The sequence below is a fragment of the Lampris incognitus genome, chromosome 2, assembly GCF_029633865.1.
Source record: "Lampris incognitus isolate fLamInc1 chromosome 2, fLamInc1.hap2, whole genome shotgun sequence".
Taxonomy (NCBI): Eukaryota; Metazoa; Chordata; class Actinopteri; order Lampriformes; family Lampridae; genus Lampris; species Lampris incognitus.
This window is the reverse complement of record NC_079212.1, coordinates 19,141,990-19,168,493: the sequence shown is the minus strand read 5'-3', so window position 1 is coordinate 19,168,493 and position 26,504 is coordinate 19,141,990. Positions and strand designations below refer to the sequence as shown.

Genomic DNA, 26,504 nt, shown 5'->3' with positions numbered 1-26,504 from the left:
TGTGTGCTTTAGATAAGAATGGACGCAAATAAAATGATATCGTAATGACAAGAAATGATCGATCAGGCAGAAGCATTCCATCACTTTAGACTATGTGCTTCAGTCAAATCCATTTCATTGACAGCGATAGTAGTAGTGGTAGCATGTTAGTAGTAGTATTACCATTAATACTCCTACTACGTCCCACTTGTGATAATAATAATAATAATAATAATAATAATAATAATAAACATTTGGCATGTCATAGCAGTTATTGTTGACGGCCCTCTCAAATGTGGCATTGTTTTCACCCCCATGAATTTCACAAGCTTGAGTCACAGTTTAAATGACCCACCCACTGCATCTCGATCCAAATTGACGGAGGATGTGGAAATGAAACTATTGGAAAAGGATATACTGACTCAGTGACCGATGGGCCGAGGTGAAATTAGGTACTGTCAGGAACGGTTATTCCATGTGGACGGGAGTTTTCACATAAATACAGTGAGCTGTATCCACTAAACAAGCAGCACGAGTGACTTCCTATGTTTGCGTGAGTCAGATACTACTCATGAGCTGCGGAGTGAATCAGCCTGGCCCCATCCCCCGCCCACTAACCTCCATCCGCCCCCTTATAGAGGAATAAAGGACGCGCCCGCGCGCACACACACACACACTCATCTCCGCCCACCTTTCCTTGTGACTACTCCCACACTTTCCTCTTTCTCTCTCACTCCCTTTTTTTCTACCCTCCCCCCTTAGAGGATGGGAGGATTTGAGTGATGCATATGTGTATACATGCATGCATATTGTGTGTGTGTGTGTGTGTGTGTGTGTGTGTGTGTGTGTGTGTGTGTGTGTGTGTGTGTGTGTGTGTGTGTGTGTGTGTGTGTGTGTGTGTGTGTGTGTTAGTCATGTCTAGATTCATCCGGGGCCAATAGCAGCACAAGTTGGGGGAAACCCAGGCGCAGGCAGGAATAGGATGTTTTGTCCACATCTGTTAGTCGGTTTGGCTGAGGAACCCTTGCGGTTTACACAGCGCCTAAAAATGGATCGCTAGAGTGAGCTGGAGTGTGTGCTGGAGGGAAGCATGGATGAACCTATAGGAGGGAGGGGGGGCAGAAAAGGAAGAAGAAGAAGGCAGCAGGACGGGGGGAGGGGTAAGCATGCCAAAGTGGGCCAAGACCCCCCTGATGCTTAATAGGATTCTGTCTGCCCTGAGCTGCTGTTGAGTTCACCCGCCAAGAGACGGCAGTGAAGACGGCGTCTGAAGTGGAAGTATTCCCCTTGTAAGATCTGATTAGCGCTGGAATCCAAAACCAATTTGCATCCCTGTTACATTGCATTCTCATGGTGCTGGTTTTCACATCTATACGTCCCCCCCATTTCGAAAACAACACCACTGGTGCAGATCTGCGATGGCAGGTTTCATTGCAACTTGATCTAGTTTCATTTGCAATTGAAGCCAAATGAAAAAAGAAAAAAAAGAGAGAGATGACCACACTGCTGGGCTGTAAGTCTATTATTAGTGTTATTACTATTATGTTCCATTTGCATCCATGCATGTTCTACTGTGCTTGAATAAAGGATGGCAGTGCAGGGAGAGTACTGGCATTACTGCAACAGATTCCCATGCAAATGAAGTAAACCTGCATCTCTACCACCCAGATTAGATTGTTTTACCTTATTTACATTTCCTGATAAGGGTGCTTTTTTTACAATTTTCAATTGCAATAATTACATGTTTCTTGAGTCTGATCAATTTTTATCAAGGAATCTACATTTTGATTTACAACCTAAAATGGGAACAACATTAAGGTAAGAGACTTTGCAGTCTTTACAACACGGGGCATGGTGACTCCCTACCCAGCATGCATTGAGAACTAGATATTTCAAATTTGGCAGACGCATCAAATAATGGGGGCTAATTGGTCAATTATCACTTCCACGGTTACTGTTATCTACTGGCTGACTTTGAAAATTGCTTCTATTTTTTTATTTTTTTTACCAGTTTTGTTTTTCTTAAGCAAATAAAAATGTTTAACGTTTGTTTTACATGCACACATTTCCAAGTCATTCTTTACAATCCCACCGTCCGTCTGCAGGCGGTGCCAGCGTTTGGGAAGGACAACATTCCTCGCACGCACGCACGCGCGCGCACACTTACGCGCGCGCACACACACACGCTCTGGGCTAATCCCCCCCACCCCTCCCCATCTCCCCGTATAGAGGGCCTGGTTATGGCAGATATGTGTAAGGGAGTGGGGGATGGGGATGAAGTAGTTGGGGAGAGTGGGGGAAGACAGAGAGGAAGGAAGTGAATAGAGTGAGAAAGGGAGGGAGCTGGCATGCCAGGCAAGCACATGCTGAGCAGAACATTGGACTCATTGAGAAAAGCACTCTCCCCATTCATGCCCCATCTATACCACTTTTCTTTTTTTTCTTTTTTTTCCCTCCAACAGCTCTCTCTTTCTTTCTTTCTTTTATCATGTTCATACAGTATATATCATCCATGCGGGCTGCCCACATGACACGAGCTGCTGTTTATCGAGACATGTCCAACTTGTTTGGGTCTTGATATCTCAGTTTTTTTGGTGTCAAAATTGAGGAGGCGAGTCACATACAGAGACGACAGACATCTTGCCCGTGAAAGACACAGAGGTCACTCTGCAGTATCCTCGGTATCTGATATATATATATATATATATATATATATATATATATATATATATATATATATATATATATATATATATATATATATAATTTATTTCTTTTTTTGGTCTGGCTGACCCATCAACGCATTCTTGGGTGTTTCCACACAATCTTGTCTTGTCTCTACTTTCCACCACACCCTTGCAAATGCATAAAAAAAATATCTATTTCAGAGACACACATCAACACCCCCCCATCCCCACCCCAGAAAAAAAAAACGCCAGCCCATTTATAACAAGGGTGGTCCCCCTATTATATGCAGACAAAAGGGGCTCAAAGAAAGAAAGTTGAATCAGTTCATCTGGACACAACGTTTATAGAGAGAGGAGCGTTTCATCACTCATCTAAGTGACCTCTCCAGTCTCAACTGACTGCAGGTACCCCCACCCTTATAAACAATACACTGACTGCAGGTACCCCCACCCTTATACACAATACACTGACTGCAGGTACCCCCACCCTTGTACACAATACTGAAACCAACCATCGGTTTAATATGCAAATTGCCGTGACCATTAACTAGAGTTACAATGGCCATGTGTGCTATTCACAGAGGATTTGGGAAGGGTTGAAATCACAGCACTGTAAGATGGTGACAGATGTACTCTTACCCCCCCCCCCCCGTTCAGGGATGGTCGTTCCCTCGTCACGCTGGTTTATAAGGGTGGGGGATACCTGCAGTTAGTTGAGACTGCAGAGGTCACCTAGATGAGTGATGAAACGTTTGAGAATCAGGTTTATTGGCCGTGTAGGTTTGCACAACTTGACTCGGGCTTTGTGGCTCTCCCGGTGTGCTTAACGTAGATAAACCTCTTTCAATAAAGGCTGCATCCAGATGAACCGATTCAACTTTCTTTCTTTGATTTCCTTACCTGGTTTATTGAGCCAGCAGAAAGACAAGAGCGGCTGCTTGGCAACACCACCCAGTGACGGTACTACAGCCGGGGCTATATAGGTTTATTCCTTATGTGTATTTATCTATCTGCTTAATCATAGTGACCTTGAGTCATCATGCGGAATGCGTTCATGTTTGTTCTCATAACCACAAACTGCAAAAATAAAACAGAAAGTTTGCATTGCAAATGACTAATTATTGCATGGGCACAACGGATACTTTTTATTTTAACATCTTTCCTTCTGCTGTTTTTCCGAAAGTAAATATAAGTTTTCATGCACGCTTGTAAGGACATACAGGATCAACCTGGAAACACACACACACACACACACACACACACACACACACACACACACACACACACACACACACACACACACACACACAAAAAGGATGTAGGGGGGTTGGGCTGGGAGTACTGTTGGTGGCCATTTATCATATCTCCTCCCTCCAGTGTTTCAGCTCCCATGAGGGCGGCTCTTTAAATTGCCCTAAAACTCCTCCAGGCTGGCGCCTTTTCTTTATCTGCAGGAGACGGGACGCATATGCTGGTTTCGAGACGCCGTGGATCCGTCCTGCAACCCGCTTCATCGCCGGTAATGTAATAATAATAATAAAAAAAAAACCTCTAGAAAATCTGCTCACTTTCATTCCACTTCACAACTATTTTTTTTTTCAACGCTGCACAAACTGGGATTTAAAGGGGCGGGCTGTGTGTTGTCTGACGAGTAGAGAGAGCTTTGGAGCCTATAGATCGGCGAGAGGCTTTAATCGTTGGGCACAGGCACGTTTCGAAGGAATATCTCGTGTTAATTCAGCCGGAGTCAGTTGTTAAATAAAGGTAAGAGTTCGCGTCGGCAGTGCAATACTAGACGGAAGACCGTGCACGCCCGGTTAAAGCCTCGCATGATTAAAATGAGCTTCGGGCCTATATCGGCTCCGACTCGTGGTGGCATGTCTGTATTTTTTTTTTTTAGAATTTATTTATTTATTTTACATTTTTTCCAGAGGTGTCTTTTGTCAAACGGCTCCGGTCTCCCCTGTGCCACCCAAAACAAGGCGAAAGCGGCCGCTCGTTCCGATTTTTCTTTCGATTTGAACGTCGAGGTTGATAGACGAAGCGGGAGCCATCCGTGCAGGCAAGGGCTTAAAAGCCCCGCAGAGAACACCACCAGCCATTGTATGTAAGGGGAGATTTCCCACCCCCGTTCTCTCCTATGCGGTTTTCGGAGAGCGTTACTTCGTCCGCGTTGCCCGATTTATCGAGCAACAAACGACAACAAACCCGCCAAATGCGTTTGGCGCGTACGAGTACGTCGCGTTGCTGTTGCAGGTCCGCTCGGCCTCCCCCCGCCAACTTCATACAATATCTTGCGAAGCCGGTTGATGCCAGTCCTTTGAATGCCTTCCACCATTGGCTGCACCAACCAGCTCGGAGACATAAAAAGATCTACAGATACATGCGCGTGAATGAGGGAACGGGTCTCGCGCTATTGTCTCCTCGTTTTTTTTTTGTTTGGTTTGGTTTGGTTTTCACGCAAACTGCAGTTTTATTCTGTGTTGAAACGTGGACTGTGTTGCCTAGTTTATGTCAAGTCTGGGCTCAATAATTGATTTCATTTTTTTTATTTTAAATTAGGTCCAAAGCTAAGCAAGTATGAGCGACAAGGGGACAGTATCGCCCAAAGAGGAGGCCACCGAGAAAAGGGGGCGTGGAAGACCCCGTAAGCAGCCGCAGGTAAAAAGGCCTGGTTTACTTAGCGCCAAACGCCGGTGTTTCTTTACAGTGTGACAACTGTGTGTTTTGCAGGTTTGCATGCATTGCGCCATTCAACAGCATTGCTGCCATTCTCTTCACCCTCCACGACGTACATGCTGCATGCAGCTCACACGCAGATTATTCAAATTGAGTGGATTATTTCACTTTAACCGTGATGGCCGGTTCACCAAAAATAAGTTTCTTTTTTATGGTAGATCATTGCACAACAGCTTCGAGATAATTCTCTCCATGCTAAATTTAAGATTCAAATGAAATTGGATTTGGCCACTTGGACCATTTCGCCCGCCTCGGTCCGGCTGCGGTTCAGCAGGTTCACAACTAATGTTGTGTGTAATCTGAATCTTTTAAACAAGTCATAACCCCTATGCCCCGCCCCTACTTGTCAGTGATTGGACGAAACAGCAGACTCGAGTCAGCGATTGGCTTGCGGAAGTGTCATTCAACTCCCCTTGTTCCAGTATTGAATTAGCTTCGTTGCTATGAGCTGCAATTGTAAACACACAAGAAATAGAAAAGCCTCTCAGGGTACAAGATTTCCATGATATGCAGTGGGCAAGTTAATCGTTTAAATACCACAATTAAAACCTGTATATTTATACTTGTGTTTCCGCTCAGTTTATATCAATTTAGGCCAATCACACGTTGCTTTTACATTTTGCAGAGCTATGTGCCAGTTACTCTTCATACTTGTATTGTAAACTGTGTCAGCAGGGCTCCAAGTTTTAGGATTCAAACGCATGTGTCTGATTCTTTTTTTGGATATGTGGTGTCCTAAATTTGAGCTTGTAGTACAACGTGATAAATGTCATCGTCGACAACGCATCCGTTTTGAGACGACAGTTCTTCACATATTGTTAATGTTAATAGAAGTTGGCAACCTGTAGCTGTGGCCACCTGTCAGTCTTAAAGTAGCAGCACCCGTCAGTTGCACCGACCTTGGCCAGCACTGTTTCTGTCATGATGTGTTGCATGTATTAGACTGTATGTTAGTCTCACCTCATCATATGTGTCTTTCACATTTAACCTGTAGCATGTTTGGATTAATAATCACTGCTCCGCATTTCAAAAGCAAAGCCTTTTTTTTTTCTTTGACACTTTCGTATCACCAATGCTTACAGAGACCTAGTACATGCATTAAACCATTGATCCCTTGTTGATTGGTTTATGTTGTATTTATACATCTTGCTTACTGTGACCTTTACTCTTCAGGAACCCAGCGGGTCCCCTGCTCCAAAGAGGCCCAGAGGACGGCCAAAGGGAAGCAAAAACAAGACAACCTCCAAGGGCAAAGTAAGTCAATACCGTTTGCAAGTCATGAGATCCTCTCCAAACTAACATACATCCTGCAGGACAACATAAGTAACACTGAATATCCGGGATGCAGTGGTGAATGTGGAAAAAGTCTGCTCTTGCTTCCTCCACACTGTCCTCTTTTGTTGTTGTTTCCTACTTTTACCCCCACCCCTCTCTTTCCCTCCCATATAAGTTTGACAGGTAATACACGTTATGCAACTGTAACGATAACTCGCCTTAGCCTTTTGAAAGGACGTCTGGCCATTTCTTGTGATTTATTGGTTAACTGCAGTTTTACTCGCTTCCCCCTCAGTGTTAAAAATAGCAAAGCCAGGGCTTCCCTTTTGTAAGGTCTGGGTATACTAGCTGTTTTTTTTTCTAAATGGATGCTCTCTTATGTACTTCCTGTCCTCCAGCTTCCTGCAGCTTGTCATGCACAGTGTGCTGCAGGTGCAGAGGCCGCAAGACTGTTTCCAAGCTGACATTAAGCACCCCTCCACCCCCACCCCAGCACACAGCCCTACTTCTTCTATGTCTGTCATCTCCATAGCAACAGCTGATTTCTCTCTCGCCCGATCCTTCAGCTCGTCCCTGGCTCCTCTGTCTGAAATGAGTTTGGTCGAGTGAATGCATGTATGTGCATGATATAGGTTGGTGGTGAGGTCCAGGGTGCAGATAGTTTGTCTCTCGCTCAGTTCCACCAGCTGTCTCTGAGTCTCAGACCAGGTGGCCAGCGAACTGGAGTGCCCTGTGTGCAGTTCCTGTCGGCCTTCCAGATAATAGCCAATGAACCCAATGCCCCCTCTCCATCTGTCTCATTGCTGAGGCGTTACCGCCATCTGCAGGCAGAAGGTGGCAGGTTTTGTGGGGTGAAAAAGGGGGCCATTTACACCTGAGGAGAGTCAAACTAAACTATCTATTTTGATTATTTTTATATCTATTTTAAGTCTATATATATATTTATATACACATGTGCGTGCAGGATTTCAAGTGTCATGCCCCCATTTAGTGTGAGTCTCTTCAAAAAGCTGTAACATTTATTTATTGTTTTCACAGAAGGCAGCAGCAGCCCCATCTGCAGGAGGAAAGCGCAGGGGAAGACCTAAGAAGAAGGAGGTAGGATCTCCTGTCACAAAAGTACAACATCCTGGGCATCCATGCTGTATCGCAGCCTTTTCATGAAATGGCCTTTGACTGATGAAATTCTGAGCAACACATTGTCACTCAAATTACTTGGCAAGGAATTAAAGTTAGGGTAAGCAATCCTGGGCGGAGGTCAGCAAGAGCTAGCTATATTTTGAAAACATACTGCAAAGGAATCCGGCCCCTCACTTCTGACATAAAGTCTTGTGAGCACACAAACTGATTGACAGCAAGGAGGGACCAATGGAAATGACCACTTGCAAATAACTCTCCTGATTGGTTGATAAGGTGCGGGGTACAGAGAAATTTCTGTCACCATTCAAAGTGTCTAGGATGGCCACAGAGACCAGGTTTTTTTTTTCTCTTTTCCCCAGAGCATCTTCTTGATAGCTGTTGTGATGTAGAAAGCGTTCGACCAAATATTATTATAAAGTGTTGTAAATTAAAGCCACTTTAACTTGTACTGCTGCCTTGCAGGATGAGATTGCATTTCTCCCCCCTTTCACAGAAAAGTCCCTTTTTACTCATCGCATTTCATTTCCTTATATGTTTTTACTTAGAACCACTGCCAGAAATCCCATAGTTCTTAGTCATGCAAGGCCTCCTGTCCTTCAGTTAACGGGACTTGCACTGACTGTCCTTGGTAATGAGCTGTGCAACTTTAGGTATAAGATTAATGACAAGTATTCAGAATGTGATTCAACAGCTATGTTAATAGTCAGAGGTGCACAGAACTGGTGAGCAGATGCGCATGCGTGGTCAAAATAAATTATGCGCAGCAGATAATATGAAAAGAGGTAATTTTGCGTACCAGCATTTTTGGGACACAATTACTTGGGAAACAACAGGATTTTCTCCATATATCACTGGTAAAAAAGTCATTATGACAACTGTGTCAATTTTAATAATCAGTTGTTAATCGTGCAACTTTTAGCCTTCGTTCTTCATTAAGTGGATGCGTTTTTTTCCAAGTTAGCAAGGTTAAATGTTAAACCTTGAGCTCCAGCAATTAGTTAGCTTACGTTACAACTAGCTTAACGTTAAGATTTTTTTCCCCCCTCTAGTTTTAGGATTTTCATCCATTCATCAAAATGTCCAAGAAGCAAGCTACATCAAATAATTACTTTGGTGTTTCACCACCTCCAAAGAAATGCCAGACTGAGCCTGTACATAAAAAAATGTGTATTTGCGGAAAAGTGGCTGCAGGAAGTAGCCTGGCTCCAAACAGATGGCAACGGCACAGAGATGTGGTGCAAAATATGCTGTTCAAATCCCAATCTCGCGGATAAAAGCAGCACCTTTTATATAGGGACAAAAAATGTCAGTAATCCAGCTTTTGAAAGGCATGAGAAGAGTAAAGAGCACATGAACATAGTGCAAACTATTGATAACAGGTGCAGCTAGGATCAGATCCAGGATCAGGATCCACTCGCTCTCTTGACACGTGGCAGGACAAACTGAATGAAGAACAGCGTCAAGCACTGGTAATATTTTTCTGCTAGCCTTACATAAAGCGAAACATGCACACCCGATGCATTCATATGAGGAGGATATTGCGCTTTTCAAGAGGCTTGGAGTTAATGTTGGGAGTGCATATCATTCACGAGAAGGGAGACCCGCATCATGCAGAGCATTGCACAGACAGTGTAGAACTGAGTGAAAATTTGGAAGGCAGCTGAATTTTGGGGTGTGCTCTTTGGTGGATCAGAAGACATAACACAAGTGGAGCAGGAAATGGTGTACATTGTGTCTGTCTCGCTACGGGACGTTTACCTCAGATTTCCTTGGCTTAATTAATTTGGGTGTGAACCGAGTGGCACAGGACATAGTGAACGGACTGGAGCAGCTCTTCCATACTTGTGGTTTAGGCGATCAGTGGAAGACAAAGTTGGTCTCGGTGTGTACAGACAGAGCAGCAGTTAATGTTGGATTTTACAATGGGGTCGTTCCCAAATTGCATCAGAGGGTGGCGATTGGGGATTCCCTTGTGCATATTCTGTGTACTGCCCACACCCTCGACAACTGCACAAAGTCAGCTATCGCATGGTACCATACTGTGAGACATTTAATCGCTCCGTTGTCAAGTTGCTGAGCTTTTATTTACAGAGAGGGGGTACAAAAAGAACAGAACTAAAGAAGATATGTGATGAGATTGCCTTTGTGAAACTAGGAAAGTTTGACAAGAGATGGTCTGCATGGAGGCAAGCGACTCTGTTGAAAATATGGAGGCTATTACCTGCCATTCAAATTCGAGTGGCTACAAGTGATGACAGTGACCTAAAACATATCTGCACAGAGTGTTGTCAGTGTTTTCTAGCCAACATGCTTGACACTGGAAACATTTTACAGTTCACCTCCCTCAGGTTCCAGCAAGATAAACTGACTATTGGTGAATGCAAAGATGAGCTCATGGTAGCTGCTGGACAGCTGACACTATTGCTTGACAGTGAAGGCAAGTACAGGAAAGCGGCTATTTAAAATGCTGATGTTGACAGGGACAAGGCTGATATATTGAGAGGTCTCATTCATGAGTTTGAAAGCAGATATGAATCCCTTAAGGCATGTGATCAATTTTTAATTGTTGATCCTTCAACTTGGCCTCAAGAAATGCAAGACCTTCACAGTTTTGGCAACACAACACTTCCTAACATCCTCCAGAAATATGAGGCCAGCTTGTCTGTTGACAGAGACTCCACTGTAAGAGAATGGATGCGTTTAAAGTGAGCAAGAAAACGTTTGGCAGCCTCCTCTGTGTATGACTTGGTCAACACAGTGAACATAACTAATCCAGATAGTTACTCCAACATTCATAAAGTCCTTCTGTTGCCCCTTACACTGCCCTTGATCAGTGCTGAATGTGAGAGGGGATTTTCACATACATCTCGATATAATAAAAAGCAAGCACAGATCCTGCCTGTCAGACTCTCACCTCTAATCCCTGATGTACATCCACTTGTCTAAGATGACAACAGAGACTTTTGACCTGAAGCCAGCTGTTGACTTATGGATGCAAACAGCTAATCGCAGACTCAACCAGGGAGAAAGACGTAGGCCTACATCTTCATCTGCCACGTTTGAAAGGGAGGAAGACAGTGAGGGGGGCAGTCAGGAGGGTAGTGATGACGACAGCTGGTAGAATAACTGTGCCGAGTAAAGACTTGAGTACCAAGCAACATCTCCAGGTGCTCCCTTGAGAACCAGACCAAGAAAGTTATGTGCACCCCTGTTAATAGTCATTTTTAGTATTTCTTCAATTGGCCCAGTGAGTCAGGATTAATGATACAAAATCGTGTAAGGGACTCTGGAATATGTCTGGGCCTGTCATCTAGTCAAAAGAGTGTTTGTTTTGATAGAGTGGGGAAATTGTGGCGGTGTACTAATGTTCTGTCATGTGCACGAGTGGTTATGGGTGTACTCCCTGAAGCCTGGATTGCATTAGTCACAGAATGGCGAATGACCCTAAGTTACCCTCTTAACTGGCCTCTCATTTTTATGAATGAACATCTCAGGAGTAGAGTGGGCGGAGGAGGGCATTGGTGGGAGTTAGGGGTGGGAAGGAAGGGGAGCCAAGCAGTATGCCTCATTGTGACTCACCACTCTTATGAATCACAATTCACTACAGATGGCTCACTCGTCCCCAGGGTGTTCTTTGTACCACAGCGGTTTATCAAGAAAATTTATAGCGTTTTTTTTGTGTGTTTTGTTTTGGGGTTTTTTTACCGATACTTGGAATGTAATCAAAAGGGCACATACACTGTCATTTTGAGTCATGAGTCACAGCCAACACCTATTGCTGGCAAACACTGATGCCATCGGTAGAACTTAAATGTGGTTTCGTGAGGAAGTAATTTCTTTGTGGCAACTTTAAATTGGCTGGGGTTTTTTTTGCCACAGGAGAAGGAAGAAAAGGCATCCCAAGAATCATCTGACGAAGAGGAGGAGGAAGAGGAAGAGCAGTAACTCACAACCCATGCTACCTCACTCGACATACTGACTTACTGTTAACCAGGGCTGGGCTGTTCCTCCAACACCAGTGCCACCGCAACCACCGTTGTTCACGACAGGGCCTTCCAGCCACCGGAGGGTCATCACAGTACATTAAAAGGAAAAAAAATCTAAATGCAACAGCACTGGATAAACAATGGACTTTTCTCAAGTATAAATTTATCAAAGAATTTCATGACAGGTAACAGTCAGTCTTTTTTTTTTCTTTTTTTTTCTGTCATGTTACCACAAGTCTTTTATACTGGACAAAAGTACGCTCTTAAGAGCCTGGACCTTTTTATTTCCTCCCCTTAAAGATGGTTTTAGAACATTTTTCTCTGATTTAATGTTACTCATTGTTCCTTGTACCCGCATCTGAGATGGTAGGGCATATAGGCTTTCTGTGTTTTGTACTGGACAAAGGTGAATTTTACCTAACTTGCTGTTGCGTGCGTGTGTGCGTGCGTGCGTGCGTGCGTGTGTGTGTGTGTGTGTGTGTGTAGTAGTTAGCCTGTCCTTCACATCTTAATCAAAGGTGGAGGGTTCAGCTTCATGGATTTAGAATGAGAATAGGTAACTGAACATAGATCTAGTATCCCTGTCTAGTCTGTGTAACTGACTTCAACTCTTTTACTACACCAGTAGAGCAGAATCCTCACCTCACTACGTTTTTTTCCCCCCAGCCCATAGGAGAAATTATAGTGTTGTTTTTTTTTGTTTTTTTTTTTTCCTTCCCTCTTTGTCCTCGGTCCCTAGTGGGAAGATGTGAAGTGTGTTGTTGGTATTCAAAGTAGTTTTTGGGAGAAAAAAAAACTTTTCTTTTTTTTAATGTTCTTCTGGCTCACATACCATCAAGAAACATGAGTGTGCTGCTTTTCGTATGACAATAATACTCAACCTATTGGTTCAAGGCTCGCGGTTTTTAGAGGATAGTTGAGCAGAGTAAATAGGCTGAGGAGAGCAACAGTCCTATTCTTCAGGGAGTTTTTACACATGCTGTTACATTGGCATCTGTCTTCACACGGTCCTCATTTTCCTTCTGCATTTGACGCGCCCACTCGGTCAACTGTAAGGCAAACTTTAATCGGCCAGACATGGAGCTTGATTGTAAAAACGAAACGTAAAAGGCACTGCGATCCAACAGAGCTGTACAACTTTCATTCCATTTAGCTCTCACGGCTTCGGCTAGCTTAGTCCCTTTTTTTTTTTTCCTGTTTTTTTTTTTTTTTTTTTTCATCCATCATTAAGCAAAATGAATTACTTTTCCTTGGTCTTTTGAGGATGTGTCTTATGCTTTCTGCTACGGGGGAAAATTTTTTTTTGTTTTGTTTTTTTTTTTTTTTTTTTGTGTACATCTTAAGTGTCAGGGAACTTTTGGTCACAGTCCAGTTACAAGGGTTTTCCACAAACCTTCGCTGCTACAACCTCAGTTACAAAACCCAGCAAACTGCAAAGCGGGCGGCACAGGGCCTGGAATTTCATACCTCACTCAACATCGGCTTACTTTACCATATAATTGCATTAAACTGGTCTCTGATGTTCAATGTAACCTCTGGCAAGCATTTGAAAGATGTCTTTTATTACGTAGTTTGTGTATTTTTCTTCTTTTTTTTTCAGCCTGACTATGTAGGTATTCTGAGACGACAGCCTAGTTTGTGATGGACACACGGCTTGGTTTGTAACGAGCAGATCTTACAGACAGGTTGTTTTTTTTTTGTTTTTTTTTAAATGTGTGAAGCAAGTCAGGGAGACCTGTCAGCTGACTGTGGTAGATTAGGTGTGATGTCTTTTTAATAAATCTTCTGGTGCACTGAAATGTTGGTTCAGACTTTCATGGACAAATGTTTGTGTTTGATGTCTGGGCGCTCTTCTCCATGTTTTTTTTTTTTTTTTTTTTTTTTTTTTAGTCCGTTGTTGGCCTGTGTGGCACACCGCTCCTGCCCATTTTCGTACCGACTATGGTCATTTCATGTCCATTCACATCCTCAAGTATTCAGACGATATCAAACGCCCTTTTACATACTTGCATCGTCCGCTTATGTTCATTTATACTGTAACGTCAACAGGATGGGATCATTCTTTTAATGTACACTGTCTATAAATGTACAATGTCTATATTTCTATGGTGCCCAATGACAATTTGTATCCAGAAATGGTCAATAAAGACACGGATTTATTCTCTTGGTTATTTTTCAAACATGGTTATTCAGTAGCTTGAGTAATTTTGAGACAAGTTGAGGCGGACATGTGCTTTAGTTAAAATACCATCAGCAAGAGAAAAATAAATCAGTTTAGATGGATGCCATTTGCATTAATATGCCATTTCATATTTGGCAAGTTTTGATTTTTATCAGCTACTAAATTGATAATTCACTAGAAATGTTAAATACATGGTGCCTTCAAAAGTAATTCAACCCTAACAACCTTTTCTTATTTAGCTCATATTTCCACATTATAATGCACTGGGATACACCGATGAGCCAAAACATTATGACCACTCACAGCTGAACCGAATAACGATCATCTCCAAACAAGGGCACTTGTCAAGGTCTGAGCAGACAATCAGTTCTTGTAGTCAACGTGTTGGATGCAGGAGTAAAGACCTGAGCGACTTTGACAAGGGCCAAATTGTTATGGCCAGACGACTGGGTCAAAGCATCTCTGAAACGGCGAGGCTTGTGGGGTGTTGCCGGTCAGCAGTGGTGAGTACCTACTCACAGTGGTCCGAAGAGGGGCAAACGGGACAGGGTGTTGGGCGCCCAAGGCTCATCGTGCGAGGGCAACGAAGGCTATCCCTTCTGGTCCGAACCGACAGAACCGACTCCATATTAAAAGAAAACAAAATTCCTGGTTTTCGGGAATCGAAAAGAATATTAAATTAAAAATATGTGATGCTGAAATTGAAAGAGTGACCGAGATTAAATTCTTAGGGGTGGTTATTGACCATAAATTAACATGGAAACAGCATGTCCAATATATAAAAGGAAATATTTCTAAGTCAATAGCAATTCTGTATAAATCAAGAAACATATTAAATTATAAGGCTTTACATATTATTTACTGCTCACTCATACTTCCTTATATATCATACTGTGTTGAAGTCTGGGAATCAATGTATAAAACAACTGTTAATGAAATAGTTCTCTTACAAAAACGAGCCATAAGACTTATTAATAAGGTTGGCTATTATGAACATACTGACCCACTGTTTATGAAATCGCATGTTATGAAATTTAATGATCTGGTATATTACAAAACAATGCAAATAATGTATAGAGCTAAATCAAATCTACTCCCAGTCACCATACAAAGGTTTTTCTCATTTCAAGAGACAAAGTGTGTTTTCAGAGATGTCTGCAAATTTACGGTACCAAAGGCTAAAAAGGAGATTAAAAGGAGATGTTTATCTGTTTTAGGTGTTTCAATATGGAATGGTGCTAATATTAATTTAAGAAGGTGTAGTACATTTCAGATTTTCAAACGGACGGTTTGTAAAGCAATTTTCTAGGGCTATAAGTGTCCATGATTTTTGTAAAGGTTTTTTGTGTTCTTTTTATGATTTTGTTTCGTTATTTATTTTTTTTACAGACTCTGTAACTTTATTTGGTCTTGTAAAAACTGTTGATGGGTAGCTTAATTTGTCCTAAAGGAAAGGCTTAAATATAAGCATTATGCTTCTGCCTGTGCCTTTTCAGTCACTTTTGAGTACATTGTTTGTATGGTAAACATTTGTTAATTGTGGGTGACTGAATAAAACTTAAACTAAACTAAACTAAAGGTCTACAGTGGCACAGGTCACAGAAATTTTAAACGAGGAGGAAGAATGTGTCATGACACACCAGGGCCGTTTCTGAACATTTTGGGGCCCTAAGCGACATTTTACAGTGCCCCCCCCCCCCAAAAAAACCCACTGTAATTTTAACCCTTAACAAACGCAATTTGCGTCCAAATTCACATCTCTTCTACTCAGTTGAATTTCTCGCGACGTATTCATCGCAGCAAGGTGGGGCACATATCAAATGAAATGCCATGACTTGAGCTCTCCAACGTTGCTCGTTGCTTGTCTATGTAATAAAGCGTGGGCCAGAAAATTTGTTTTGAATTTACATCAAATTTGACCATAGTTACTACGATCTGCATGCAGCTCTGCTTCCATCTCCACACCCGTTACTCTTGTTTGAATTACTCATGAACTCGTCATTGCACAGATATGGAACAACAAGAACGAGCGGAACTGGAGTTTTGCAATGATGCTAGTCACATATTTGTACGTACCGAAGTAATCTCGTTATAAAGACAGATCAAACTTCTGCAAAATAATATCTTTACTAACCACTCATTTCACATTTCTGGTCGGTTGAGTAAGTCACGAAGTCCCTGTCACTTCACAACGTACCACATATCAAAATATACAGAGGAGTTTACCCTTTCCGATGATGCTAGTGCGACAAAGTGTTGTCAAGTAATCCAGTTTTAATCCAATTTTTTACATTGTCTCTAACATAGGGCTGACATTACATCCTTTCTATGAAAAACAAACACAAAATTATTTATTTTTATTATTTATGTATTTACTTTTCATTGCAATGATTTGAAAGTTGTGGTCAAAAGACGTGCACAGTGCACCTCTGCACAAGTAGGTTCGTGCAAATGTGCACATGCGCAAACACAGGTCACTTCAGGTCAGTCAGAGTTTCCCATCATGGTTCTGATATTAACAGATTCCAGACAATCTCCCCTACAAAATTATGAAAAAATATCTACTGCCAGCATTTTATGGTGAGATACATGTAAATAAGAATTATAAGCGGTTCAGATAATGGATGGATGGACATGCAATCTTTTTTTTCCGTTGACATAAAGGCTAATATAAAAAAAAATCTGCAAGTATTATATCAAATGAGGGAAGATCTGGATGGCCTCCAGGCATGGGCAACATGATCCAGAAAGGGCCTGTGTGGGTGCAGGTCTTTGGTCCAACCAAGCAGTTACACACCCGATTCTATCAGTCAACCAATAGTCATGTTCTGACCAGTTACACAGTCCTTTGGAAACACTCATTTTTACTTTTTTTTACTACTTTATTGATCCCCGTGGGGAAATTCTCCCTCTGCATTTAATTTATTGGTTGACTAATAGAATCAGGTGTGTAACTGCTTGGTTGGAACAAAGACCTGCACCCACACCAGCCCTTTCTGGATTATGCTGCCCATCCCTGGCTGTTCTGGAAAAAAAAAAGATAGAGCATGCTCTATTTAACGACCAGTGCTCGAAGTGGGCTAGTACTCACTGGTACGCATTACCGGCATTTCAACATTTTACTCTTTGGTGTACCGTGACTTTTTCTTGTGCACTGGCACTTCTCACAAGCTGCCGGTACTCTTTTTCTGCCCTCTCCATATCAGGTTCTCTGGGCGATTCATGATGACCCTACATAAACTGCATTACCCAGTGGGTACTGGGGGCACCACATAATGCTCACCTGTTCCATTCTCGCCTGCCTGATTTTCTCTGTCGGTGGCTAGTCTAAGTAATGTTACATATAACCTCAAAATAATAAATAGCCTGAAGGACAACTGGACATAGTGCATGGTGATGCAGAGGTGCTTACTTTGTGTGACAAACTAAAAGTATCGGCTTTCGATGGAAATACAAGGAACTAAAGGCATCCCGGCCTGATAAATTCATTGCGCTACACACTAAAGCTAGTCTACATAGTCAGAAATATTTTTTACTCTAATAATTAAAATGGTTGTCCCACTGAACTTGAACTCTACAAAATATAAAGACACTATCTGATATTCACATAATGGAACTAATCTGCACAAGATATAGTTTTTGTTACAAAAACTACAGGTTACATTATAATAACATAAATCAATTGATTTACAGCCAAAAGGTTACTGCAGATGAAGTATTTTCAAGAACAACAAAGTCGCAGTAATGGTATGAATTGTAATTGAAATATAGCCAGTGATGCATGATGTCCAATTTAGTGGACAGATGATTAATTGTAATTTCCTCCAAAAATAAAATCAATACTTTGAAATTTCAACAATATTTTTTACATTTTTTTACTCCTAAATTGTTACTTGATGTTACCAAATTTTATTTACCTGTAAGGCTCTCCTACCAAGGGCGTAGAAGAGAGTTTTATATTGGGGAGGGACTAACCCTGTGGGGAGGGGGTCCGGAAAATGTTTTTAAAAAAGTTTTAAACCGCCATTTTATAACAGTTTTCAGCAAAGAAAAACATGTTTCATGTCCATATGGTAAGGCCTCCCCAGGAAGATTGTATTGATAATAAAGAGTATAGAACAGTGCAATAAAGCAATATGCAACTAAGTGCAACAAAATATGCATTTAACCTGCCTATAATGCATACTGCTGTTGTACAGCCTTGTAAGGTCGGGTTGCTGTACTGTATGCAACGGTGTCATTTCTCATATTAAGCTTAACTAGCTAGCAACTTTACCCAACAGCTTAGTAACACATTATGAAGCTACCAAACTACCAAAACACAGTATTCTGAAATGAATGTAAATGCTATATAAAACATTGTATTCACAATAAGGTTAAGGTAACCCGTTCCGCATTAACGTCATAACCTTTAGAATGTATTTGCGTGTGACTATCAACGTCTCTGCTAGCTAAAGTTAGCCTTCCCGCTCACTGACTAGCATTGACAGGGGTTAGCACAAATACATGTACTTAATTAAATACATGTTTCAACCTCAGGTTTCATCATAACGACATGTTTATCTTTTAAAAAACGGGTAGGTAAACTTTGTGTGTGAGGGAATTTACAAACCTGTCAGTGATGACGAGTAGAGGAGGACTCATCAAAGTGTGAGGGCCACTGCCACTTCACCGCAGTCACGTCTCAGCGGGTCGCCGCCAGTACCAAACACATGGGGAGAAGGGGGGGGGATTGTTTGCTGTTGTTAATTACTAATACTTTTACATATTGTGGGACGGGAATGACATGAATTCTGGCACACACACGGAGTATAGATCCAATATCTCATCCCATCTCATCTTCAGCCGCTTTTCCGGGGTCGGGTCGCGGTGGCAGCAGGCTAAGTAGGACACTCCAGGCGTCCCTCTCCCCAGCAACGCCCTCCAGCTCCTCCTGGGGGATCCCAAGGCGTTCCCAGGCCAAATTGGACATGTAGTCCCTCCAGCGAGTTCTGGATCTACCCCGGGGTCTCCTCCCAGTTGGCCGTGCCCGGTAAACCTCCAAAGGAAGGCGCCCAGGAGGCATCCTAATCAGATGCCCGAACCATCTCAACTGGCTCCTTTCGATGCGAAGGAGCAGCGGCTCTAATCAAACACCTGGAGAGGGGCTGGACAATATTATATATATTTATGCATATATCTAGTAATGGATGTTCTTGTTTATTGGGGAGGGAGGGGGGGACTTTTTCTCCTCCCCCCACATTGAGGGGGATTTGTCTCCTCCGTCTCCCGGTTCCGACGCCGTCGGCCATCTTGGGTTTGAGAAATTATATTGCTCTTACCACCCTTAAAACGGCTGGCGAGTGAGTGGCGGTGTATGGGATGACGCACTGCGGTGGCTGATGTGCTACTAAAACCCGTGCATATACAAGAAAACGGCTTTTGAATAGCTGTCCACTGTAGTGACCACTATGCGTGAAAGGGTGGTTACTTTTTTAGCAAAAAATATTAACTAATTTAAGACTAACCTTTGTCTCACCCCCCACTTATTAAGTCTGAATGAAAACGATAAGCGAGGTAACGCCTCCGTTTCATGGGCTAGCTAACGTTTCGCCTGTCTTAAAGCGGCCCCTACAGCCATCTAACCCAGAGGCGAGCTTGCTAGTCAAACAAGCTCTGCAGCTCACGACCTCAGTCACTGGCGTCGTCGGTAGTTCTGCGTGAGGCGCGGGGATAAACCAACCGACGGCGGATACGCAATGTGATAATGTACACATTTGGGTGTGTTGTGGGAGTGCAGGAATGAGGAGACGGAGAGATCGAGTCGAGTCAATTCCGTTTACTCGCCACACAAAACGACACCGACCACAGCTCAACCGCTAGTCGCAACCAGCTAACGGCTAGGCTGCTGCAAACATGGCTCCACCCCGGAAACTCTAAGCAGTGCCTACGTCAGCACTCTGAATGTCCGCCTTAAAGGAGCAGCAGCCCCTGGTGAATCTACCCTTATCATTTATTTGCAGAAATTGACATAAAATGTGTTATTTTGCTACCTACACATTGTTTTAGGAAACTACACATCTTTATTAAGTGTGTGTAGCAGGACGGATCTGGCGTTTCAGTATTGTAAGAGTTCAAGTCAGTTGTATTCATTATGCAATCGTAATTAAACACCGATGGATTTAAAATGTATTTTTTTGGCGTTGTTTCACTATCACTGTGTGTGTGTGTGTGTGTGTTTTTAGTGTTTTATTTTTGATCCTGTTATCACAACCTACTTTGCCCATTTGGCACCTACTGCAGGACCTGCACCTACCCATTTTCACCACGGCGTCGCGCAACTGCTGCCGGGGACTACGCGTCAGAGATTGTGGTCACTCACTCATAGACGCTTAGTAGGACGCGCATCAGGTGCGCCGTGGGTATGGGCGGTTTTCTGTTTGTTTATTCATGAGAAGGTTTTTCCTTTTGACCTTTTCCTCGTCTAAATTTAGTGACTGAGAATAGGGGCAACTGTTCACTGAGAATGTAAATCCATGAGACTATATGAGTGGAGTGGAGGTGGAGGTGAAGGCTTTCTGAAACCACTTATAGCTTTCCTCTTTATTAAGCATGTAACACATGTCTGGGCCAACAGCCCCTCAGTTCATGTCCAAAGCAACAAATATTACAACAGTCTTAGCATTGGTATACAAACTGATAAATGAGTAGTCAAAATTACAATTTAAGTTTGCAATTACAGTAGTTCTTAAAAATGTATGCCCCCTCACCCACCCACCCCACAGTAACCCATGAAAAGTATTGCCGTGTATTGATTTAACAGTGCAACTCAAAGTCCAGTGGGTGATCTAACACAATGGGTATAGTCCACATGATTAGTGGTCTATTCCATTCGTTTTCACGTAAAATATACAACTGGCATCGTCAAGTATGAATGTGCTCCAGAAAATGAACAGGAAGGATTGTGAAGATGAAAGGGAGAGCACCCGGGTTGACTTTCCGGGGACAGGGGTACGCTTTCCAGTGAACATACAGAACTGACAGTGATACTTCAGAACAATCTCATTTGGGTATAGAAACTCAAAACATTTGAGTCCACAAAATAAACTTTGCTATTCATAGTGCAGGTCCACACTTTTACCTCCATGGCATCACACATCTCAGTCACAGCTCTGCTCTCTGCCTTTTGAAGACAAATATTAAAATTCTGCACAAAAATATGGATTCAACTATCTAAGATCACAAGAAAAAAACCACATTCATTAATTAAATCGATTATATTGGGAGTTGTTGTCCTTCAAGTACAGTTTAACATATCTGCAACTGTAAATAAGGACTACATTCACAAACGCAAGGCAAAGTGGCGTCTGAAGATTTTACAAGGAAAAAAAAAAGATTGAGATTTCCTGAGTACTTCATACAGTCAGAGCTATGGCATTTATCTAAAATTCTTCGGCTGGAGGTAACTTCCTCCTGGTGCCATGCCTCTCAGACAGGACATTTTTAGGGCACTAGTCACAACTCAATGGTTAGGATGAGAGGAAGTTGGTGCAGATGACTTCCAGATCTGGCTTGTCATGCCATAGAATATAGTCATACAGTTTGGCTGAACCACACAGAGACCAAGGTTGTGAAGCAGCTAGTTATATTCATTTAACAGCATTAGACCCAAGAGGGCTTTTATATCCTTTGGCTGAAAATAAACTCCCTGAAGTTAAAAGTTTTTTACGTACCGAAATCCACCCTGATTTTAGCCCATTTTTTAGTTGTGGCTCAAGGTAATAAGGTTTTAATTTCAAAAACGTGTTTGGAAAATCTGGTACTCTTGTTTCGTGGTAACACAGCACAATGCATTGGACGTTGAAGTTCGAAAGATATTTAATCTCAGAAACCTAATTAGCTTATACTTCATAGCTAATCAACTCATCTTGTGCATCTGTTCTTTACCAATCAACTAAGGTCATGCACGGATTGTATTTACAAAACATCTGCAATAACAGTGTTGACTTTCACAGGTGGCGTTCAGGTGACAATATGGCAAAACTCAACCCTGGCCCACACCTCACTCTGAAAATCCTTAAGAACAAGGCCCCTACAGACTTACTTAATCTTTCTCTTTGGATGGATGTCACCATTCTAACCTTCAGTAATGACACACAAGTTGAAAAACCAAAAAGCTAAATAAATAATATAAAATAAATAACTCCCAAATGATGTGGCCCTCAAGCACACAAGATTTTTTTTTTATAATCAAAATTTCACAATAAACTTTACCTTGTACAAAAACGGGAAAGAGATGATGACTGTGACTAATTGTTACCTTCCAACTATTTCACACTGAGGGTTATCTCCATCCATAAGGAACACTGCAGATATTCTCCATTTTTAATCACATTCATGCATGGACGTCTTTAGTCAGTAGGGTGTGCCGCTGTTGGTAAGCTCTGGCCCAACCTTGCACAATCTGGGAACACACATTCAAAAAGCAAAACCACAAAGGCATTACCAGGCGGGCTGTCATTCAAATGAACACAACACTGTCAATAAATCCAACTTTTTTGTATATACTGTATATTGTACGTATACTGGTATGCTCTGTCGTGTCCATCTACCTCGGGCATGTATGTAAGTAACCTGCTAACATCCATTTCAGCATCTCTGATATATTCTCTGCACCATTGCATTTTATTACCTCTTATTTCGCCTGTATAAGTCAGTCCTTGTGTATATATCTGGAGATTGTTGTGTTGTAGTGTTGTTATTCTATGTTAAGTGCACAGAGAGCTACAAAACCGGAGTCAAATTCCATGTATGTGCAAACCTACATGGCCAAAAAACATGATTCTGATACTAAATGCAATCCTGGTTCCAGTATGGATGGCAACATTTACAAAGCTTGTGACTTTGGTTAAAATATGTAAAAAAGATAAAATAAAAAAAGCCCATTAAAGCTGTGGAAATCTTGGAGCGGCTGAGACGTCCATTCCACATCCAACAGTCAAGTGACAAAAATTATCTATAGCAAATATCTCCACCTAGCGTCCCTAAAAAGATGGTACATCATCTTGAGCTTAAAGCAGACTGTATATTTACCAAAAAGACCAACTGTTCCTCAAAAAGTGTATGCTTACTTACAAGAAAAATCTGGAAAATTTTGAAATCAAGCAATCAAAAAAAGATAATTAAGAAAAAGACTAAAAAAAGACATGAGGCTTGACAGTCTCGTGTCTTTAATTCAAACTTGTCCACTGATTACTCTGGGCTATTCTATAACTAAGTATAGATCATTGGTTGAGAGGCAAAAAAAGTTTTCAAAGAAATCTCTTTTATTTGAAAATAAGAAATCATTTGACACCTGAAAGACAACAGAACCAGACAATGCTAAAGTTTCTGCTATTAGCAGTGACCCTCCTACCCTTAATTTGATGTTTTTTTTGTTGCAAAATTGCATTCAGCATGTTGGTTGATTTGAGGAATCAGATGAGCTTGACTTTGGTAAGACCACATCTGTTTGTGTGATTGGTGCCACCCAGGGGCAAAAAACAACAGAAGAACCTCATCATAGTCAGACACATCAAAGAAGGAAAATAAATATTTCTAAATTTCCATTATGTTACAAACACATGGATGTGTTTAGCAGAATTTAAACAGTTTATGTTGCTTGCATCAATTAAATGAGAAATTTTAGCCATTAACAAGGTCTTTCATAAAAATGCACGCAATAATTTGCATTCATATCTGTCATAGTACCAACTCAGTTGACATTTGATTTCAAGCTTCTGGTATGACAGCAATTTTGCAAGACCATGTTTCACATCAGCTCATTTCAATGAGCCTATATGTTTATTGATGATCCCCTTCTTTTTGTAATGCTGCCATATTGTAAAATTACAGTTAAATTGGGCTATGGATGAAACCTGAGAATAGCTTCAAATAACCGCCATGCGGGCTAATTAAAACTGATTTGGGATGGACTGCTTGTTCCACACGTGTAGTTAGATGGATGCTGGGCTGTCTCAGAAGTCAAAATGTCTAATGAATAATGGCCATCAACTCAAAGGTTTGGGATGAGTGCGGAAAGCTCATACCTTTGTGTCCTCCTCTCTCCATAATAGTTCTTGTTCAGCTTCGTTGAGCTCCTCTGATGGATCATATGTGTAAACCGGTAACAACTGGTGGCGGAGCCTGTCAATTCTGAAGTAAAAGATGAGTAAAAGAAAAACCAATTCAATAAACAGAGGAGTACTCCTACACTGACATTAGGTTAGGATTAGATAAAAGGAAATATATTTACCTTCGCTTCCTACGTATATACATAACCTTAAAGAGACACATAATACAGTATTAGAACACATAAAGGCTATAGTAGTGCTATGCTGTTTTTAATGAGCACTGCAAACTTAGCATTCCTGTTGCGGTAGAGAACACTTTAATATGCATCATGAGTTCATGGTCTTATTTCAGCACAAATGCCTAGCATATGACCGCTTGAAAGAGCCACATCTCTGTCATAAATGCTTATCATTCATTCTAAATAGGGTCCTCTGCTGCCCGACCTCGCTAGCCACTCACCACAGCTGCCGCTATACCAAAAATGGTGATCAGGAAGAACGGCACCAGCACATAGCCGACTGCCACATCTCCATCAGTGATGGCAGGGGATTGAGTAGTGCTGTTCATTGCATATGTTCACGGAGGGGGTGGCAAACGGGGAAGCTTGTGCCAAGCCAGTGGGACTTTACAAGCAGCAGACCCCGCTCTCTGAGGCAGAAACCGTGCAGCAGTTCAACTCCTGAAGTTTCCTCCTTGTTTATGCCTCATCCTTGTCGTTCATGTGACTTCCACATGGTATCTCCACCCTCCCTAATCAGTGTAAAATCTGTCTGTGGGGGACAACATGAAAAGCGTTTCATCGTTTGCTCTGCCCATTCCAAAGAGGGCATACACATCGGACATTTAATAGAGGAAAGGGGGGGGGTGCAAATGCTATAGTTTGAAAAGCACCTGGTTAGTTGTTTAGCAAGTTGAGTTTTGTCCATTCTAAGCATCCATACGGCCATACCATTCCAGATTTGCTAGTTCAATAAAGCCAATTCACTGCTAATGTTGGAGCTTGACCAGATGCATGACCAGTCATTTCATATGCGGCTCCTTTGACATTAACGTTAGCTAGCTAGCTAGCTAGCTGGCCGACCGGCCCCCTGGCTAGCTGCACGGAATGGCTGCAACAGGACAGCGATTCCTTGCGTGATGTTCGCAAACATCCGCTGACATCACTGAACTGACATAAAACGCGAACGGTCTCGTTGCGTCGTCGACCTAAAGTAGAGATGACTGACGTTTGTAAATGTTGGCTACACTAGGGTAGGCTAACGACAAGTGACACGTTTGCGTTTCAGATTAAATTCAGATTAAGAGCGGTAGTGTCATTAAAGGTTAAAATAAATTCGCTGTTCGATGAATCTATTCGGTTTACGTAGAAACACCAACCTACCGTTACTCCTGCTGCGCTCCCAACGCTGGCCTGTCACATGACCAAACAAGCGCAGCTCCTCTGCCTCTTCCTTCACAGAAACGTTCACAATAACACGTCCGTTCACTAAGCGCCGATACAAACAGATTAATCACATTAACGGAGGAAAAAAATGAACAAGAAAAAAAAGACAAACACGAGTGTCGACAAACCGGGAGCTATGCACAAGGTTTTAATGCTTTACAAGTCCAGCGTTATTTGTTTTACTATTAAACAAGCCCCGGACTTTGCTCTCGTCGTGCTGTACATTTGTAAATCGGAAGTCGTTATTGACCATTTTTATTTTATTGTTATAAGAATCACAAATATTTTATGAAATGAATCATCTCATCTAATTGGCTGCAACAAAGACAAAACTGTCAAACGCCACTATAATCTACTACTATAATCTGCTGTTTAATTAGTGTGTGCAGTATCTTTACTTTTCCACTAGGTGTCGCCAAACACCATAAATTACAGCGCTATGGACAACGTAGAAAAACATTTTGTACATTTTTGTATGCATTTTCATCGGCTTCTTCCAGTTGTGGACCATAGTGCAAAGAGAGGGAGAGAGAAAGATCAAACAATAAGCTTCACAAGCTTTCGTGTCTTTTTTTTTAAATCTTTTTTATTCAAAACTAGAAACTCAAGGGGTGTAATTTAAAGTCATAGTTGCATATTTGGCACCTTGGAGAAACTTGTATTAAATCGTGAAAACTGATTAGGCCCAACCAGTTCGATCCAGCTGGGTTAACATTTCCATCACAGCACGATTATTTGGGGTGTGGGGGGTAGGGGGTGGTAGTGGGGGAGCATGTAGCCCCGTGTCTACTAACCTACTGATGTGAAGGCAGGGGAGGGGTCTTTTGTTGGTACTGGTGGCAGGCAACACACAAGATTCAACGTGTCTCTTTTTCTCATGTTGGCCTCAGCAGTGACTTCAGCAAGTGAAAGGCGGTGGTGGATGGAGAGCAGCCTCAAGGAATACACAGTTCCTGGAAACATGACTCACTCGAGAGGCA

General features: G+C 42.0%; 2 protein-coding genes across 3 annotated transcripts; one reads left to right on the top strand and one right to left on the bottom strand.

Moving 5' to 3' along the window:
- The first annotated feature begins 5,226 nt into the window (after positions 1–5,226).
- On the top strand, positions 5,227–11,873 carry hmga1a (high mobility group AT-hook 1a). Of its 2 annotated transcripts, XM_056275443.1 has the most exons (5): positions 5,247–5,327; positions 5,677–5,679; positions 6,579–6,659; positions 7,719–7,778; positions 11,703–11,873. In XM_056275443.1, exons 1-5 carry the CDS (start codon positions 5,247–5,249, stop codon positions 11,763–11,765), a joined length of 288 nt encoding a protein of 95 aa, XP_056131418.1. In that variant the 3' UTR covers positions 11,766–11,873. The 2 variants fall into 2 exon arrangements, with proteins under 2 accessions (XP_056131417.1, XP_056131418.1); XM_056275442.1 differs by lacking the exon at positions 5,677–5,679 and having other exon boundaries at positions 5,227–5,327; positions 11,700–11,873.
- An 8,698-nt stretch (positions 11,874–20,571) lies between these two features.
- smim29 (small integral membrane protein 29) lies at positions 20,572–24,845 on the bottom strand. The gene is made up of 4 exons (XM_056274879.1): positions 24,540–24,845; positions 24,262–24,287; positions 24,056–24,161; positions 20,572–22,431 (listed from the first exon to the last, which is right to left on the bottom strand). The coding sequence occupies exons 1-4, from the start codon at positions 24,645–24,647 to the stop codon at positions 22,363–22,365; spliced, it is 309 nt and encodes a 102-aa protein (XP_056130854.1). The 5' UTR covers positions 24,648–24,845; the 3' UTR covers positions 20,572–22,362.
- Positions 24,846–26,504: the final 1,659 nt, after the last annotated feature.